Source organism: Dasypus novemcinctus, chromosome X (genome assembly GCF_030445035.2).
Source record: "Dasypus novemcinctus isolate mDasNov1 chromosome X, mDasNov1.1.hap2, whole genome shotgun sequence".
Taxonomy (NCBI): domain Eukaryota; kingdom Metazoa; phylum Chordata; class Mammalia; order Cingulata; family Dasypodidae; genus Dasypus; species Dasypus novemcinctus.
Window position 1 is genome coordinate 43,845,087 of NC_080704.1, and position 17,682 is coordinate 43,862,768.

The following is a 17,682-nucleotide window of genomic DNA, read 5'->3' on the forward strand; positions in this document are numbered from 1 at the left end:
CATAAGAGGTACCCAAATATGCCAAATAAATACATGAAGGAACTAGTCCCATGATGGTAAGAAAATTTTAATCACCAAAAAGCTTACTGCTGCTTTCATTAGCTTACGTGTGCATAAATTAAGCCAATAACATATTTTTCTTAGTGGCCAACTGTGGTTCCAAGTAATCAGCATTGGCTACAGTTTGGAAAAGCAACATTAAGTGATTTCTAGATATTTTTGAACAGTTACATACCAAAAGGTCTTTGCTAACAATTAAAATCATAGATTCTAGCCTGGCAGGCTGGAACATTTGAAATCATCGAAACAAAATCCAATGGCATATTCTGTCTTACAGACACCAAGAGTTCAATTTCTTTTCTTTCTTTTTATTCAGATTATCTTTGGAGTACCTGTCTAATTAAGCGGCGGGAGGGGGATCCCAAATATATATATATTTATATATTTTTAAAATTATTTTATTTATCCCCCCCGCCTTGCGGCTTGCTTGCTGTCTGCTCTCTGTGTCCATTCGCTGCACATTCTCCTATGTCTGCTTGTCTCCCTTTGTTGCATCATCTTGCTGCACTCTTGCCCGCGCCCAAGAGAGCGCAGGCCGTCAGCCCTCTGCAGGTGAGGGCCAACTTGCCTTCACAAGGAGGCCCCGGGACGCAAACCCAGGCCTCCCATATGTTAGATAGGAGTCCAAATGATTGAGCCATAGCTGCTTCCCCCAAATATATTTATTTTGATAGGAGCTAAAACATCATTTCTTTGCCAAGTTTTAAAACCAGTTTGATTTGTTTGGCTTCAATGGTGTAAACAGGTTAGAGACAGTGTAGATTTAAAAAAAAAGTCATGTGGGAATGATTGAAAAATGAAATCTTATCCAAGCCAGCTATTTTTTTTCATGTTTGAACTTTAATGGTCTTATATTTTTTCAAACAAATCAATTTTAGTGATACATATTAATAAAGCATACAATTCATCTGCAGTGTATAATCAATGGTATTTGGTGTAATCACATAGTTGTGTGTTTATCACCTCAATAGCTTTTAGAGCATTTTCGTTATTTCAATAATAATAAATGAAAAACAGACAAACAAGAAAATTCCTCACCTCTCAATCTCTCTATGCTTTCTCCACTGTACATAGCTGCTGTTTCTGGCTATTCTATCCAAAGTGTGTAATCAATGGCTTTTAGTATAATCACAATGTTGTACATTCATGATCTCAAAAATTTTAGAACAATTTCATTACTTCAAAAGATAAGACTCCATTCCCCTTAGCATTCCTTCCTTAGACCTATATATATAACCACTAATCTCATTTCATCTTTATTTTATAAACTGATTTATATTTACATTTTATATAAATAGAATCACACAATATGCAGTACTCTGTGTCTGGTCTCCCTCACTTGGTATGTTTTATTTGGTCTGATATTGACATTGTATAGTATTAACTTACATTTGCTCAGCTTCAAAGAAAAATGGTCTTATAAATGCAATTCTACCCATATTCATATTTCATATTATATATTTATATTTCACCTAATATACTTAGTTCATAAAAGGGCAACCACATAGTATTTGTCCTTTTGTGTCTGGTTTGCTTCACTCAAAATAATACTCTCCAGGTTCATCCATGTTGTCATATGTTTCATGACTTCGTTTCTTCTTACCACTGCATAATATTCCATCATGTGTATACATCACAATTTGTTTATCCACTAACCAGTTGACGGACACCTGGATCGTTTCCAACTTCTGGCTATCATAAATAATGCTGTATGAACATGAGTGTGCAGATGTTTATTTGTGTCACTGCTCTCATTTCTTCTAGGTATATACCTTGCAATGGTGTATATACCCCACTGAGGTCCTGAGTTCAATCCCCGGGTCCCACGGCAAATCTATATTCAACTTCCTTAGGAGCTGCCAAACTGTCCTCCACAGTGGCTGTACCATTCTACATTCCCACCGACAGTGAATAAGCATTCCTATCACTCCATATCCTCTCCAACATTTACAGTTTTATGACTTTTTAATAGTGGACAGTTTAATAGGTGTGAAATGATATCTCATTGTAGTTTTGAATTGCATTTCCCTAATTGCTAGTGATGCTGAACATTTCTTCATATGTTTCTTTGCCATTTGTATTTCTTTTTTGGACAGTCCCATTTTTTAATTGGATACTTTGCCTTTTTATTGTTGAGTTGTATAATCTCCTTATATATCATGGATATTAAACCCTTATGAGATATGTGATGGCAAAATATTTTCTCCCATTGAATCAGTTGCCTTCTCACTCTTTTGACAAAGTCCTTTGAGGTGCAAAAGTGATGAATTTTGAGGAGGTCCCATTTATCTATTTTTTTCTTTTGTTGCTCATGCTTTGGGTGTAAGGTTTAAGAAACCACCTCCTACCACAAGATGTTGAAGATGTTTTCCTACATTTACTTCTAGGAGTTTTATGGTTGTTTTTTTTTTTAATTTAGGACCTTGATTCATTCTGAGTTGATTTTCATATAAGGTGTGAAATAGAGGTCTTCTTTCTTTTGGATATGGCTATCCAGTTCTCCTAGTACCATTTGTGGAACAGACTGTTCTGGCCTAGCTGAGTGGGCTTAACAGGCTTGTCAAAAATCACTTGACTGTAGATGTGAGGGTTAATTTCTGAGTTCTCACTATGGATCCATTGGTCAATCCTTATGCCAGTACCATGCTGTTTTTACCACTGTAGCTAAGTAATATGCTTTAAAGTCAGGAAGTGAGAGTCTTCCAACTTGGTTCTTCTTTTTTTAAGACATTTCTGGCTATTCAGTGCCCTTTATTCTTCCAAGTAAATGTGATTATTGGGTTTTCCCTTTCTGCAAAAAAGACTGTTGGAATTTTTATTGGAACTGCATTGAATCTGTATATCAGTTTAGGTAGAACTGACATCTTAATGATATTTAGTCTTCCAACCCAAGAACATGGAATGTCCTTCTATTTATTTTAAATCTTCTTTGGTTTCTTTTAGCAGTGTTCTGTAGTTTTCTGAATACAGCTCCTTTATGTCCTTGGTTAAGTTGATTCCTAAATATTTGATTGTTTTAGTCACTATTATAAATGGAAATTTTTTTTCTGATTTCCTCCACAGATTGCACATCAGTAGTGTATAGAAACGCTATTGATTTTTGCATATTAATCTTGTATCCCACCACTTTGCTGAACTTGTCTATTAATTCTAAAAGCTTTGCTGTGGATTTTTCAGGATTTTCTAGATATAGGATCATGTTATCAGTGAATAGTGAAAGTTTTACTTCTTTCTTTCCTATTTGGGTGCCTTTTATTTCTTTGTCTAGCCTAACTTCTAGCACAATATAGAATAATAATGGTAACATCATTGTGTTGTTACTGATCTCAGTGGGAAAGTTTTCAGTCTCTCACCATTGAGTATAATACTAGCTGTAGGTTTTTGATATATGCATTTTACCATATTGAGAAAGCTTCCTTCTATTCCTATCTTTTGGAGTGTTTTTACCAAGAAGGTATGCTGTATTTTATCAAATGCCTTTTCTGCATCAATTGGGAGAATCACATGATTTTTCTTCTTCAATTTATCAATGTGGTTTATTATACTATTTCCTTTTTATTTTATTTTTTTAAACACTTTTATTTTTTTTAGATTTATTTATTTATTTATTTCTCTCCCTGCCCCGGCCCAAGTCTGCTCTCTGTGTCTATTTGCTGCGTTGTCTTCTTTGTCACTTCTGTTGTTGTCAGTGGCACAGGAATCTGTGTTTCTTTTTGTTGTGCCATCTTGTGTATCAGCTCTCTGTGTGTGCGGTGCCATTCCTGAGCAGGCTACACTTTCTTTCGCGCTGGGCAGCTCTCCTTATGGGGTGAACTCCTTGCGAGTGGGGCTCCCCTACACGGGGGACACCCCTGCATGGCAGGGCACTCCTTGTGTGCATCGGCACTATGCATGGGCCAGCTACACACGGGTCAAGGAGGCCCGGGGTTTGAACCGTGGACCTCCCATGTGGTAGACAAACGCCCTAACCACTGAGCCAAGTCCGCTTCCCACTATTTCCCTTTTAAAAGAACTAGAATAATAGTCTATTCTTTAAGTATGAAATAGATTACTGTTTGAATTTTTAAAATACAATTATTTTTGTTTTTTTTCTCTAACTAAAGAAATGTATATTTATTGAAATATATTTTCTATTAAGTATAAAGGAGGAATCTTAAGTGTAGTCAGAGTTTAAGACCAGAATCTTCAGCCTGGCATTTGAGGCCCTCTACCTCCTGACCCAACTTCCTCTCTGTCATATCAACTGGCACCAGCACTTGGGCCTCCTGGTTGGTATCTGCCACCCTGCCTCCCACATCGCATTCCTTCCCATGGCTCAGCCTCCTCTACTCATCGCTGTTTATCCGAGCCTACCAACGTACAAGGAATGTTTAAGACTGGAGAACCTGAAAAGTTTCTGAAACTTGGTTATGTATTATAGAATATATACTATCATTTGGTCAGATCTGTGATTCAAATATTTCTCCTGCTGCTTCTTTCACTTAACTTTTCCTCTCCTGAGGGTCTTACGTCTCCTGATTATACTTTTCATCTTCCTCCCTTATATTTGATTTTCTTTTCTAGTCTTTCCCTGGGTGCTTACAATTCAGGAAAAAATCTTCACAGGAATGTTGTGAATCATGACATGAGTATCTGTGAAATATTCTGTTCTACTGGATGGTGAATCTAAAAAGTTCTTAAATCTTGGTCAAATGTTCTGATAATATGTATGTTATAAACTCTTCCTTACTTCTTTACATTTTAGCACTCATTCAATCAACTCAAAATACTTACTGAGCATTTACCATGGACGAGGTGGTATGCTAAGTGCTAAGAACACACTGGAAAGCAAAACAAATAATTGTTTCTGTTCCCATGGAGCTGAGGGCCAATGGGGAGATACAGATATAAAGCAAATAAATATAAAAATGAGTATGTAATTGAAAATTGTGGTAAATACTATGATGGATAAGAAAAAGGTGTTATGTGAGAAAATGAGACACAATTTATATTGGTGGGGAGGGGAGCTGCTGGTCTCACAAGACCTCTATGTGGAAGAGGCATTTAAGCTGACCACTTAAGGTTGAATAGGTATTAGCAAGGCCTTTCATTGTTCTTTTCTTCCACGTTTCCTCCTAACACTTCTACCCTGACATATGGTCTCATAATTCAAGAAAGTTCTTCTGCAAGTAAAAATAGTAACTAACTTCCAAGGAGAAGAGACATATCAATTAGACTTCTCTCTAACAAGTCCAAACAGGTACTAGCCAAGAGAGAATAAAGTAGCATGCTGTAATGTTTTCTAAGCACCATCTTTTTTTTTCATTCCTTCTCTCTATTTCTTGGCTTCATCTTGTTGTCTAGACTCTCATGATTACTATGCCCTTATCGTTTAGGCAATAAAGTTTTACTGTTCTTTAATTTATCTTTTATTAATTAATGAACCATTATGGATGGGAAGACTAAATTTTGGCAGAGCAACCTGACACTTAATCTATCAGTACAATAAATTAATATGCACATTAAAAATGTGCAAGATCACCTGGAATCCTTCACACCTTTTTTGAGTCACACAAACTCAGATTACTAAGGGAGTTAAATTATGTGGGTCACCATATGCAAAGTAGAAGGAGCAACATAATTCTTTAGTCTTAACACTAAAATGGAAAATTTCATTTCACTTACCTTCTTTGATTTTTTTAAGTCTTTACTTGGTACTGATTCGCTACCTTCCTGGACTTCTGAAGAACTGCTGTTTGTTCGAGAGTGCATGTTTCCTATGATAGGATACATTTAGAAATATTTTTTATGACTAGTGAGAAAAAGGAATGTCCTGTTTTCAGAGAAAATCTACTAACCCTGAGTTATGGGGTTATAATAAAAGAGCTTAACCATTTGAGTAGTGGCAATATCTACAGGGCATATTTCCTAAAAGGTTGAGTTAAGGCTAAAAGCCCAGAAATTTGGCCAATGTTAGAAATGTTTAGATGGCCAGTATCCAAATATAGCTACAAAGTTAATATTAAATGTTAGAGAAGACTTCTGTAAAATATAAATTACCTGACCTTCTAAGAAATTAACCTACTCAAGTAAGTTCATTGTACTCAAATGGACATGCTATTTTTTTGTTTCAAAATACTCCAAATGCTAGGTAACTGAATAATGATAAAGCATAATTATGAAGCACATTCTTTCTTTTAATTTTATATAATTATAGAAATAACTAGAGATGATAAATATTTTAATATTTTGCTGAACATATTCTAAAAATTACCACTTGGTAAAAGTTAGAAGAACAAAAGGAATAAGGAAATTAACCCTTCTGCTACTTAAGTTTAGATCAGGTATTAAATATTTTGGCCAGCTATGTTTAATGAGAACAAAATATTAAGCATACTGTGATATGATGATATGGAGACATAATGTAGGAGTTGCACAGCAAAAACGGATGATTTGGGTGTGGAAAATGTAGGTCTCAAGGGCAATCAAGTCTTCTCCATTCTGGCACATGTTCTTTGACCAGTAATAGCTAAGCTTGGAAAAAGACTTCCCTTAAACATCCGTGGTAAGATGAAAGACTCAGGTCCAGGCTCTGAGGAAATAGCTGGATGGCCTGCTGTGGCTCTAGATCAGCCAGGTCATCTTAACCTAGGCAATGGGGATTGGCAGCGCTTGTCAGAAATCTATGTTAGGATATGGTACAAAAGCCTAACTTAAAAATACTAGTTGAATAGGGGAAAAAAGGTAGTTAAAAACGCTGCCCTAAAGAATTTAATACTGACACATGAGCAGCTATGAATAATACGAATATTTTTATGTGAGGAAGCTGTGGTGATTATAAATGAGAACAAATAAGCCTATCTTATATATTTCATAGCTTGTTAATGGGGTCACATGACAGTAAAAAATGTAAAATGGAATATATGTACAGATGCTATAATTACCACATCACAACATACATATGCATATATTTGTATGTATGTTATGTAATCTTTTTAGAAGTGTGCTTTTGGAAGTCAAAAGTGCCCACACCTTTTGGATTTTCATTGTATTCACGAATGGCCCGTTGTTCTAGGTTGGCTTTTTCTTCCTATAAACAACAAAGAAACACAAGTACATATTTAAATAAAAGGACACACATATTTCAATGATTGCCTATGATAGGGAAAAGTGGGATGGAAATGGAATAAAAGGAAATAAATTTAAATAGAAAAGGCTTTGTACAGATCAATGCTGATAATGTTTCATCAACTAGAAGGCATGAATTTGGGAAATTTTTCATTTCCCAAAAATAAAAATGAAAAAGAATCACCAGGGACATTCAGTTTGAATTTCTGAATTCCAAACCTCTGAAAGGTATTCAGGGGTAGTGTTAGCAAACTAGTAATTTCAAACCGAATGTCTGCTAGCAAGGTCACTCTTAGGCAAAACTGCCAAATGGATAAGATACATTCTTTTTGGATCCCTAGATCCATTGGAAGGATGATTTTCTCTTTCTCAGTGATACCTCCCCCTATTCCTCCTACACTTTCTTCTAGACTACATCTGTGAAGAACTGATCACAATCTGAAATATTCTTTGAACAACTTTCACTTGCCCAAACACACGTAAACATGCATCACGTATGCCCCCTTGCAAATATGCCAATTCTGCCACTAGGACCAGTGCTCCTAACTTCCTAATTTTGTCATTTCAAAGACTCAGTGCTGAACATCTTGGTAGAGTTCTCTATAGTGTACTACTATATGGACCCATGCCAGTGGACTTCCACTTACATAGGCAGCAGGATGCCATCAAGCAGCCTGGAAAGAGAGTACTAGAGACAAAGTTTACATGATTCGTAAATTTGGCCAAAGATTTTTCCTGTGGCACATGAACAAAGCTACCCATAGAAGTATTTGAGGTTAAGATAATTTCTACTCCCAAGAGAAATTGGAATCTGTTCTTTGTAGGGATCAGGGGACCCATACACTTTCTCTTAGGCAGGATCTCAGGATTTAAGGACATATCATCATACCTTTTCAATGGTCTTAATCATATCGTAATTGGTTCTTTTGGTCCCTTCTGTTTCACTGTGTTCATCTGATGTTTCATTCAGATCTTCTTGTACATTTTCATCATCTCCCATAGTTTTCTTCTCACTTTCTAGAATTTCATCAATCTCCTCATCCATGTCTTCTGGTTCTATGTCTTCTTTTTCTGAAAATTCGCGATCCTGCAACAAAATTGATCATCAAGGAAGAGTTAGATATTCTTTTTTAAAAAAGAGTAATTTTGTATTGCTGTCATGAATAATTTATATCATCTCAAGGAACATACACAATATTAATGCAAACATTAATGTTAAAGAAATAAAATACTTCATAACCTATGATGAATAACAAGTTATTATATTACCAAGGACTTTATGCATGTGGCACTATTTTTACATTTTCAAATGACCAGGATTTCCAAAATCCTATCAGCACCTATAGTAAGGTTAAAATGGAAAAAAAAAAGGCTTTCTTGGGTGTCTCAAAAAGATGCTTTTGAACTTGAGAGAAGTTAAAAAAAAGAAAACAATCTCTACTGTGGCATTATAACTTATCAATATAATATTTTCATTTTCTAAAACAGTGATTTAGAATCACTTGAAGAGCACTAATTCACTGAGAAATACACACACAGGTAAGTATAATTATTTACATTCCAGGAAAAAGATAAAGGGACACATAGAATTTAAAGGTTTCTGCTCTTGGTTATCTAAAACATAGGGAAAACCAGAGACAGAACTTGGTTCATCTAATTCCTGACCAGTTAATCCAAATTAAAAACCATCAACAGTCTATTTTTAGAGGTCATAGACTGATAGTAAATCATGTAATGCTTATGAAATATGGGCAGAATATATTAGTTTATCCTTTATTCTATACTGAGTTTTTTTGGGGCAGTCTCATATTTTGGGTGGAATACTGCTTATTGTTTATCATTAGATCAGGCCCCTTACTGGACTTTTCCCCCTATGCTTTCTACTCACAGACCTCACTAAAGGTATTAACAGCCTCTAAATTAGGTGGGGTGGTAATCCCTGCCTTTCACTCCCTTGAGTAACATTTTTACCAAGTTCACCATGGCAATATTTGCTTCAGACCATATGCATCCTTTGTATCTCCTTGAACACAATAACTAGCTTTTCATGGTCAAGTTTCTAATGGCTGTTTGGCTAAGGATAGAGCCTGACACTCAAAAGGATCTTTAGTGGGTGGTTTGAAAACAATGCTTCTAATAATTAAATCATCCTTCTTCTTGCAAAAAAAAAACTATGAAATGTGAGATTTCAGGCCAGGGAGAGGATATTTTTATTTTTCCCACCTTACTAACAAAGACACGGGGCATCCTCAGGTCAATGGCATTTCCACTGAGGATAGGCAATCTGTAAGTAAAACCTTGAGATTTAAAAAATGTTTGAGGGAAACGGACTTGGCCCAGTGGTTAGGGCATCCATCTACATGGGAGGTCCGCGGTTCAAAATCCCGGCCTCCTTGACCTGTGTGGAGCTGGTCCATGCGCAATGCTGATGCGCGCAAGGAGTGCCCTGCCATGCAGGCGTGTCCCCCGCGTAGGGGAGCCCCATGCACTAGGAGTGCGCCCCGTAAGGAGAGCCACCCAGCGCGAAAGAAAGTGCAGCCTGCCCAGGAATGGCGCCGCACACACAGAGAGCTGACACAACAAGACGACTCAACAAAAAGAGACACAGATTCCCGTGCCGCTGACAACAACAGAAGCGGACAAAGAAACAAGATGCAGCAAATAGACACAGAGAACAGACAACCGGGGTTGGGGGGTGGGGAGAGAAATAAATAAATAAATAAATCTTTAAAAAAATAAAAATAAAATAAAATAAATTTAAAAAGTTTGAGAAGCTACACCGGGAGGATTTGTCTTAGGTTTTCAAAGATCATGAGGCAGTGTAAGTGAAAGGTGAACACAGAAGGGAGAATGGGAGAAGGGAGTGTGGGAAAGGGAAACATAGTACTACTGCAGACAGCTCTCTCAAAGGATGTGCTACATAGTTAGGTTGGGTAGGGTTAACCACATGGCAGCTACCATTTACCAAGAACTTCTAAAGCTTTCTCTTTTCTGCACAATTGCCCCCTCTAAGCCACTTATAATGTATCATTTTGTGTCTAGCCAGATGCACATTATGTGTCACTAAAATTATCAGAGTCAACTTTACTTTTAAAGGGACTAGATTTAAGACTTATGGCTAATAAATAGATTTATTCACAAATGTACGTAAATGAAAGGCCAATTAAAAAGAACAGTGTTCCCATGACAGAGAATTTCAGACTATGCCCCTCTATCTCACAGAAGCTCACAGTAAGCTGTGTTCATGGCATAGTCCTCAATTACTTGGAGATTTAGGCTAATTTAGCACCTGGGTTAACTCCAATTGTGCTTTGTTAACTAAAATGTTAATATAACCATAGGATAATATCATGCTACTATAAAAAGGAACCTGGAAGTTTTACCTTATTTTAGAAATAAGCAAAATTCTTATCTCTTTGACAATGAGCTACAACCTTACTAATTAACTCTAAGAAGAACTGTCAGAATGCTTATTAGTTTCTTAATTTGAGAAAGCTATTAGAAAATGATGTTTTCACATCATCAGCTGTGGCACTCTGCACTCACTAAGCACATTTAAAATTCATCTATGCACATCTGGACAACAATTATATAAAGCACTTACCTTCAAATTGAAACAATTTAGGAGAGGTTGGCAGAATACTGTCATTTTATAAAAAGAAAGGGCAAAGTTTAAATACTTTCTTGGCACTGGAACCCTAAAAAGATGGAATAAGATGTATGGGACAAAGATACAGCTAGTGCTAGGATCACATTAAAGAGGTGAAGAGGCCTTGCCTCTCACAAAAGGACTCTGGTTTCATCGTTCAGGCACAGCACACTGGGCCTCAGCCTTTGGTCTGGCCCTGGGCAACACTTTCTACATTTCTTATGGGAAGTATCAAGAAACATTGTGAGGTTTCAGTTTGCTTAAGAATACAATCACATTGTATGCTTTAAGAACTAGAGATTGCTGTTGGAATTAAGCATAGTGGTTACTCTGGTGCGGTGGGGATGGGAAATGGCTGGAAGGCACTCGAAGGGAGCTTCTGGGGAGCTGATTACTGTGCTTTCCTTGATCTGGATGCTAATTATGTCAGTGTGCCCAGATTTGTGAAAATATATTGAGCTATACATATATTAAAAATGCACTTTTCTGTATGTGTGTTATACTTCATAAAGTTTTTTTTCAAAAGTTAAAAAAGTATAAAACTTTGGGCTACAATTCTGGCTTTCTGATATGCCTTAAATCTCATATAGTGTAAAAATGTTTTTCCAAAGAGCTTAATATAGCATAAAACTTTATATTTAATTCATATTGGGTGAGAAAGTGTATCTTTTAAAATATTGATTTCAAGTGCTTTTTAAGACAGGAAAAGTTAACATGTAAATTCATGTTTTAACTACAACAGAAATCACTGAGGCAGTAATGAGAGTAGGAAGGGCACTGAAACAAACACCTAAGTACTACTTTCAAAGCCTTGCTCTACTACTCAATACCTGAGCAAGACACCTAATTCATCTACTTCACAGTCTACCTGTAAAATGGGAACTATTGCGACACCTCTTCCAAGGGTTTGTATAAAGATTAAAAAGACTAATTAGAGAAAATAACATATGAGAAAACAATAAATACTTGTAATAAGGGGTTTTACAAAAGAAAGACAGAATTCCTGCTGTGGATTGAGGACTGTCAAAAATCAAAAGGCTTGGTAAGTTTTTGTCATAATATCCAAGACTGTTAAACTAGAAAATGGTTCATTTAAAGTATTCATTTATTTGTTCTACCCTATTCCATATGTCCCTTTAATGTCTCCCACAAGCCCAGCAGCTGGGGCAAGCGAAGAAGGCTGGGTGCCAGTCGGAAGGAATGCTGGGGATTGCAGTGAACTGGAGGGGCAGCCTCACTTCAATTTTAGGCGATGCTCCCAAACTGTCAGGTTTTTCAAGAGAAGCCCCCAATACAGTTCTTAAAATATGAAACACTGATATTTCAATGTTGGCAGCCAACACATATTTTGCAAGAAATTACTGTGTATACCAAACAAAATAAGTCTACAGGCCAGATCGCATTCCTGGGATGCCAATTGTAACCTCCAAATTCTTGGTTTCCAACTGCACTACTTTAAGATCTCCAAGCCTTCCCTTCTTTCTGTGTACCAATCCCTGACTTCTTTTCTAATCCTGTATTTTTACCACTGTATAAATTCCAGTTTGACTCTAATAAGTAGGCATGCAAAAATGCATGAAATACGTACAGAGCATCTTGCTGGTAGGCTTTTTAGTCTCATTCTCAGATTTACTATTTCCCCCCTTTTTCCTTAGAAAATGTATTTTCCTCTTCTACTTTAAGTAAATTCAGGATCCACAATTATAGCTTTGCTGTCTATTTTTTATCGATTTTGATAAAAACATTAGGACACAGAAGGGAAATCTTTTATTCAACAATAGCACTAACACCTAAATTTTAGGCTAACTATATGAGTGTGATTAGTCTTTCATTATGCTTCAAATATTGAGGGGCATTATTTGATCCATACATGCTATGTAATAATATTTCACTGAGGGTTTCCATTATTATAATCCTCTTTCTTCATACAGATCTATTTCCATAAGCCTTTTTGTTGTTATTTTGTTTTATATATTATTTAAACAAGAGTCAGGTTCACTAAAGTAAACTCATGCACATCAGTCAATGATGTGGAGATTTATGAGTGTGGATTTGTACTTGACTTGATGTGAACTCTCCAGAGCATAATTAGAGAGACATAGGTTACTGTTTGCTGAGTGCTGGGAAAATATTCCCTATGTTGCCTAATCATTAAAAGATCCCTTTATTAAAAGATGGAAATAAGACTCAGAAAGGTTAAAAAAAGCTGTCCAGGAGTCCACATAGCTAATCAATGTAGAGCCTGGATTTGGAAGTCGGGTCTACTGGACTCTATAGAGTCCATACTCTGTACCCCCTGCCCAAATAATTTGGAGATCATAATGACTGCCCTGATATTTTTTTTTCCCCCACTGATGTTTAAAAAAATTGCAGATTCTTATTTTTGTTGGTAAGCTCATTTCAGTAAGATCCTACTCTTCTGTACCACTGTATGTACTAATAGCAAATAAAGGCTTAGGATTTCTTCCTGGAGAATAAAATCTCTGGAATTTACATCTCCCTTCCTAAATTCAAGAATAGATGTAAGTGCTAGTCTATGTCTGATATTTATTCTTCTGCTTCTATTTCTCTGCAGAGTAGGCTTCCTGGAGGAGCAGCCTGTGCTCATTCTCTCCTGGCAATATGGGTTCTGCCCCTGACCTACCTCTCGCTTTTCTCCCACTAGGCTTCTCTGCAGCCTTTCCACCACTCCTTTCCCTTTGAAACCCCTTCCTTGGTTTGGGTGACACCTCTCTTTTCCAATAAGTATTTCTCACCGCACTTCCTTCCCAATCTTGCCTCTCTCAACCTCCCCCCTACCTACTGTTTTCCTGAGTTCTATCTTCAGTTCTCTTTTCTTTTTATACTATGAATACTACCTCTCATTCAAATCCATGATTTTAACTACATCTATAGGCTAGTGATGCTCAGTTTCCAATGAGCTCCAGACCCACATGTGTATGTGCCTACTGAACATCTGGAAACAATCTAAAATCAACACATTCAAAACCACCTCCCAACCCTGGCTCCTACTCTTCTATTCTCAATGTTAGCAAACGGCACTATTTCCACCCAGTTCTTTAAGCCAGAAACAAGAAAAGCCTGGCCTTTTCCCTCCTTCCCAACGACATGTCTTTACTAACCCCTTCAATTCTATCTCTAAATCTCTCTTGATAATAAATGTCCCCATATCACCATCTCCACTGTCCTAGTTCAGGCCCTCTTCATTCCTTGCTTGGTCTACTACAACTGCCTCCTAACTGGTATCCCTGCCTCCAGTCCTCTTCCCCTCTGATCCACCCTGCATACTGCTGCCAGAATGATCTTACAAAAACCCACATGTGATCATCTCTTTCTGTTTAACATCTTTTATAAACACATAGGATACTGTGCCTCTGTATCTAGGACCAAAGTATATTCTTGGCAGCAATGACACCAAACCACTCTCATTATTCCCATCAGACTGCATAAACCTCCCTCCTCCTTGGCCTGGTTAGGTTCTGCTTTACATGACTCAGTTTAAGTTTCACCCCTTGCGCCTTGGCAGTCCGTTCCTAACCCTCCCCTGCAGCTGAAGTACCACTCCTAAAGGCACTCTTATATAGTACTTGTAAATTTTCTGGTCAGTCTATATAAACACCCTAAGAGTTCCTGGAGATTAGGAGCCACATCTTACTCTCTGCATACCCAAGGAACAAAACCACTTTCTTCTTATTAATTCAGGGGATTAACTGTGGAAAGCCATAGATAGGTGTTTACATATTTTCAATCTTCAGTAAGCCCTGGATAAGAACATAAGGGTGTTAGGAAAATCAGAAAACAAAAGGACATTTTTAAGAAATAGTTGAAACAAAGGAACAGGAACTCCTTTTACCTGGAATTCTTTGAAGAAATCTATACCTAAAGTCTCTGACCGGTAAGAGGGCCACAAGAGGTTGACTGTAAGTTGCCCTTACTTCTTGATTTGAGGAAGTTCTGATTTTGTGTTTTGTGTTTTTGTTGTTGTTGTTGTTGTTGTTGTTTTTTGGTGCTTGATGCATAAATATTTGTTGAATGAATAACATATAGCAAATATTAAGTTATGTGTCAGGAACCAGACATACAATATTGCATTTAATTGTCACAATAGAAGGAATGAAGAAATTACAATACCTTCCTCCATGAGAGCTTTTTTTTTGAGATATATATGTATAGCAAGTTTATCTCTATAATGAAAATAACAGAAAACATTTCAGTTGCACTCACCTCAAGTGCCGCTGTACATCAGCATTAGATGCTTCTGTGGTACTCCTTTGTAGCTTACCGTAAAGTATTTTTCTGCCAGAGTCCTCAATATGAAACTGGAACGCAAATGACTGCTATATATATAACTCACACTTCCCTCAGTGATAAACTATAGCAACAGCTTGATCAACCAGCAGATGGGGTCAATAACGGAAGGAACTAATTATTTCACTCTGTTTAAATTAGTATTAATTCTTTTTTCTCTAAGATATATAAGATTTACAAATATGTAAATCACTTCTGTTTATGAAAGTCCACCAAGAGCTAGTTTTTTTAGTCCCCTTGACCCCACCACTAACCAACAATGATAAGCTCCACTCCATAAACTCCTAGAAGACATTACACCTGCCACATATGTGATTAAGTAAATGTTCACTGAACACAGTAAGTACAGAAAGTTGATATGCCTAATTTAGTATAACTGCTAGATAGCTGGAAGGTGGAGTGATTTTGGTGACTAGACTCAAGATTTTTTTATTGAGGAAAAGGATACCAGAAATTCTGGCTCTGACAGAGATCTATTTGGTAATGAATCTGATAACAACTAACTTTTAGTATAGAACTACTTAGGTCACCCATTCTAATTCTATACTTTCCCAGATGAAGAAATTAAGGTCTGGAGAGGCAAAGAAATTGCCCAAACTCATACAGCTCAAAAGCACAAAGCCAGAAGTAGGGCCCAGGTCTCAAAGTTATTAGGCCTATGCTCTTCTGGCCAGAACACTATACATACATATGTTCTGTATGTATAGAACCACTACTGCTTCTAAAAGAGCATATTAAAAAATTGGCCAGGGATATGTGAAGAAATGGGTAAGAAATGCTATTTTAAAATGGACACTGCACCAGTTCAAATACTGAGATGGTCACACTTCAGAACATCATTTTGGTATTGTTGGCTAATTATCTCTTCAGTGGAATGTTTATACACACACCTTTAAAACTAGTAACTTCAGTTTATGAGTTTCTCATCTCTCTGGAAGTTTGTCCTTTATGAACTCCAATTCTGTCACCTATCTTATTGAAGCATTTTAGGTTTACTTCTTAAATAACCATATTTGGCACTAGCAATAACAGCAAAGCACATATGCTTATTACTGTGTTAATTCTGTTCTACAAACTCTTAATGAACGTGGCAGAATTTGGTAGAACACAGATAATCAACTGTGCAGAGGATTCAACCACACAGAAGTCACAAGAAGTTTACCATCAAAAACCTCTTCAATAAAAGAAATTATAAGAAATCCCTATGAGAAGTGGATGTAGATCAAGTGACTGAGCTCCCACCTACCACAGGGGAGGTCCCAGGTTTGGTTCCCGGTGCCTCCTAAAGAAGAGGAGTGTGGCAAGACATAATAAGATGAGACAACAAGACACACAAGGAAAACAATGAGAGACACAACAAAGCAGGGAGCAGCGTGGCTCAGGGAATAAGGCACCTCCGTCCCACACCGGAGGTCCTGGGTTTGGTTCCCCGTGCCTTCTGAAAAGAAGACCAGCACACAACAAATAGACACAGCAAATGCAAACAATGAGGGGGTAGGGAGAAATAAATAAAAATAAATCTTAAAAAAAAAAAAAGAAATCTCTACTGTCCAAGATATGAAGGGACTGAGGAAGGAAAACAGTTGAAAGAACACTATGACTAACAAAAATCAAACTAGCACATTAAATACAATGAAAATTTTAAGATTGAAATAACTCTAGTGGAAATCTAGTCTCTTCTAAATTCAATATCTAATATCAGTTTACCTTTTCACAAACAATTACCGACTACACATTTGATTTTTATTTTACTTGAAATATTCTGACAAGTAACAGATTGAGAAGTACAGAAAAATCAATGGGGGAACACATTGAGAGTACAGAGTAGATACTGGGAATGAAGATTCTGACAGTATAGTTAAAGCTCAGATGTTATAGGAATTTAGAAAAACAGAATCACAGAATCACAGAAGACAAGAACCTTTAAAGCTGGTTTTTAAGAGTAAAGAACAGTATTTTAAAGAAATATAGTTTAATTTTAAAGTGCAATTTTTTTCCTTAAAAAAATCTTATTCAAATAACAATCACGGTAAAGACAAATCAGCCTGTTAGAATTAAAGAATTCATGAGTTAGAAGGGATTTTACTTTAGTTATCATCTCATCTAATCTATTCCATTTTACAGATGTGCCCAATGAGTGGCTTTGCACGGCCCATAAATACTTAAAAGTTTTACGTACTTCTAGCTTATACTGTTTAATTGCCCTCTATTTCATTAGATATTAACTATTATAAGAGACCATATCATTAGGATTTAAACTCTGAACAGAGCTGTCACTCCGTAGATTTTTGCGAGACATAAAAATGTATAAAGACAGCTCCATTTCTTTAATATGTTCCTTCCTCATTTTAATTGTATAATAACACTCATTCTTATAGAATTATTCTATGTAGCAGGTAAGCTGTAATCATAGCCTGAAAAAAAAGTGCTAATATATTTATAGGAAATGAGTTTTTATAACCCTTAAGGATCTGTGCCATTTTTATGGACCTATATGTATACACAAACAAAACGTTCTTAAGATTCCTATTTCCTAAATCTATCTTTAGTGAGAAATA

At 36.5% G+C, this 17,682-nt stretch overlaps 1 protein-coding gene across 2 annotated transcripts in view; it reads right to left on the bottom strand.

Annotated features, from left to right (window-relative positions):
- Window positions 1-17,682, bottom strand: part of RPGR (retinitis pigmentosa GTPase regulator) — a 64,343-nt gene that overhangs the window by 2,758 nt on the left and 43,903 nt on the right. For both annotated transcript variants that reach the window (XM_004457643.3, XM_071213143.1), the window contains exons 15-17: window positions 8,057-8,254; window positions 7,072-7,129; window positions 5,725-5,816 (exon numbers count right to left, since the gene is read on the bottom strand). In XM_004457643.3, the coding sequence (XP_004457700.1) occupies window positions 5,725-5,816; window positions 7,072-7,129; window positions 8,057-8,254 (348 nt within the window). The remainder of the gene's footprint in view (window positions 1-5,724; window positions 5,817-7,071; window positions 7,130-8,056; window positions 8,255-17,682) is intronic.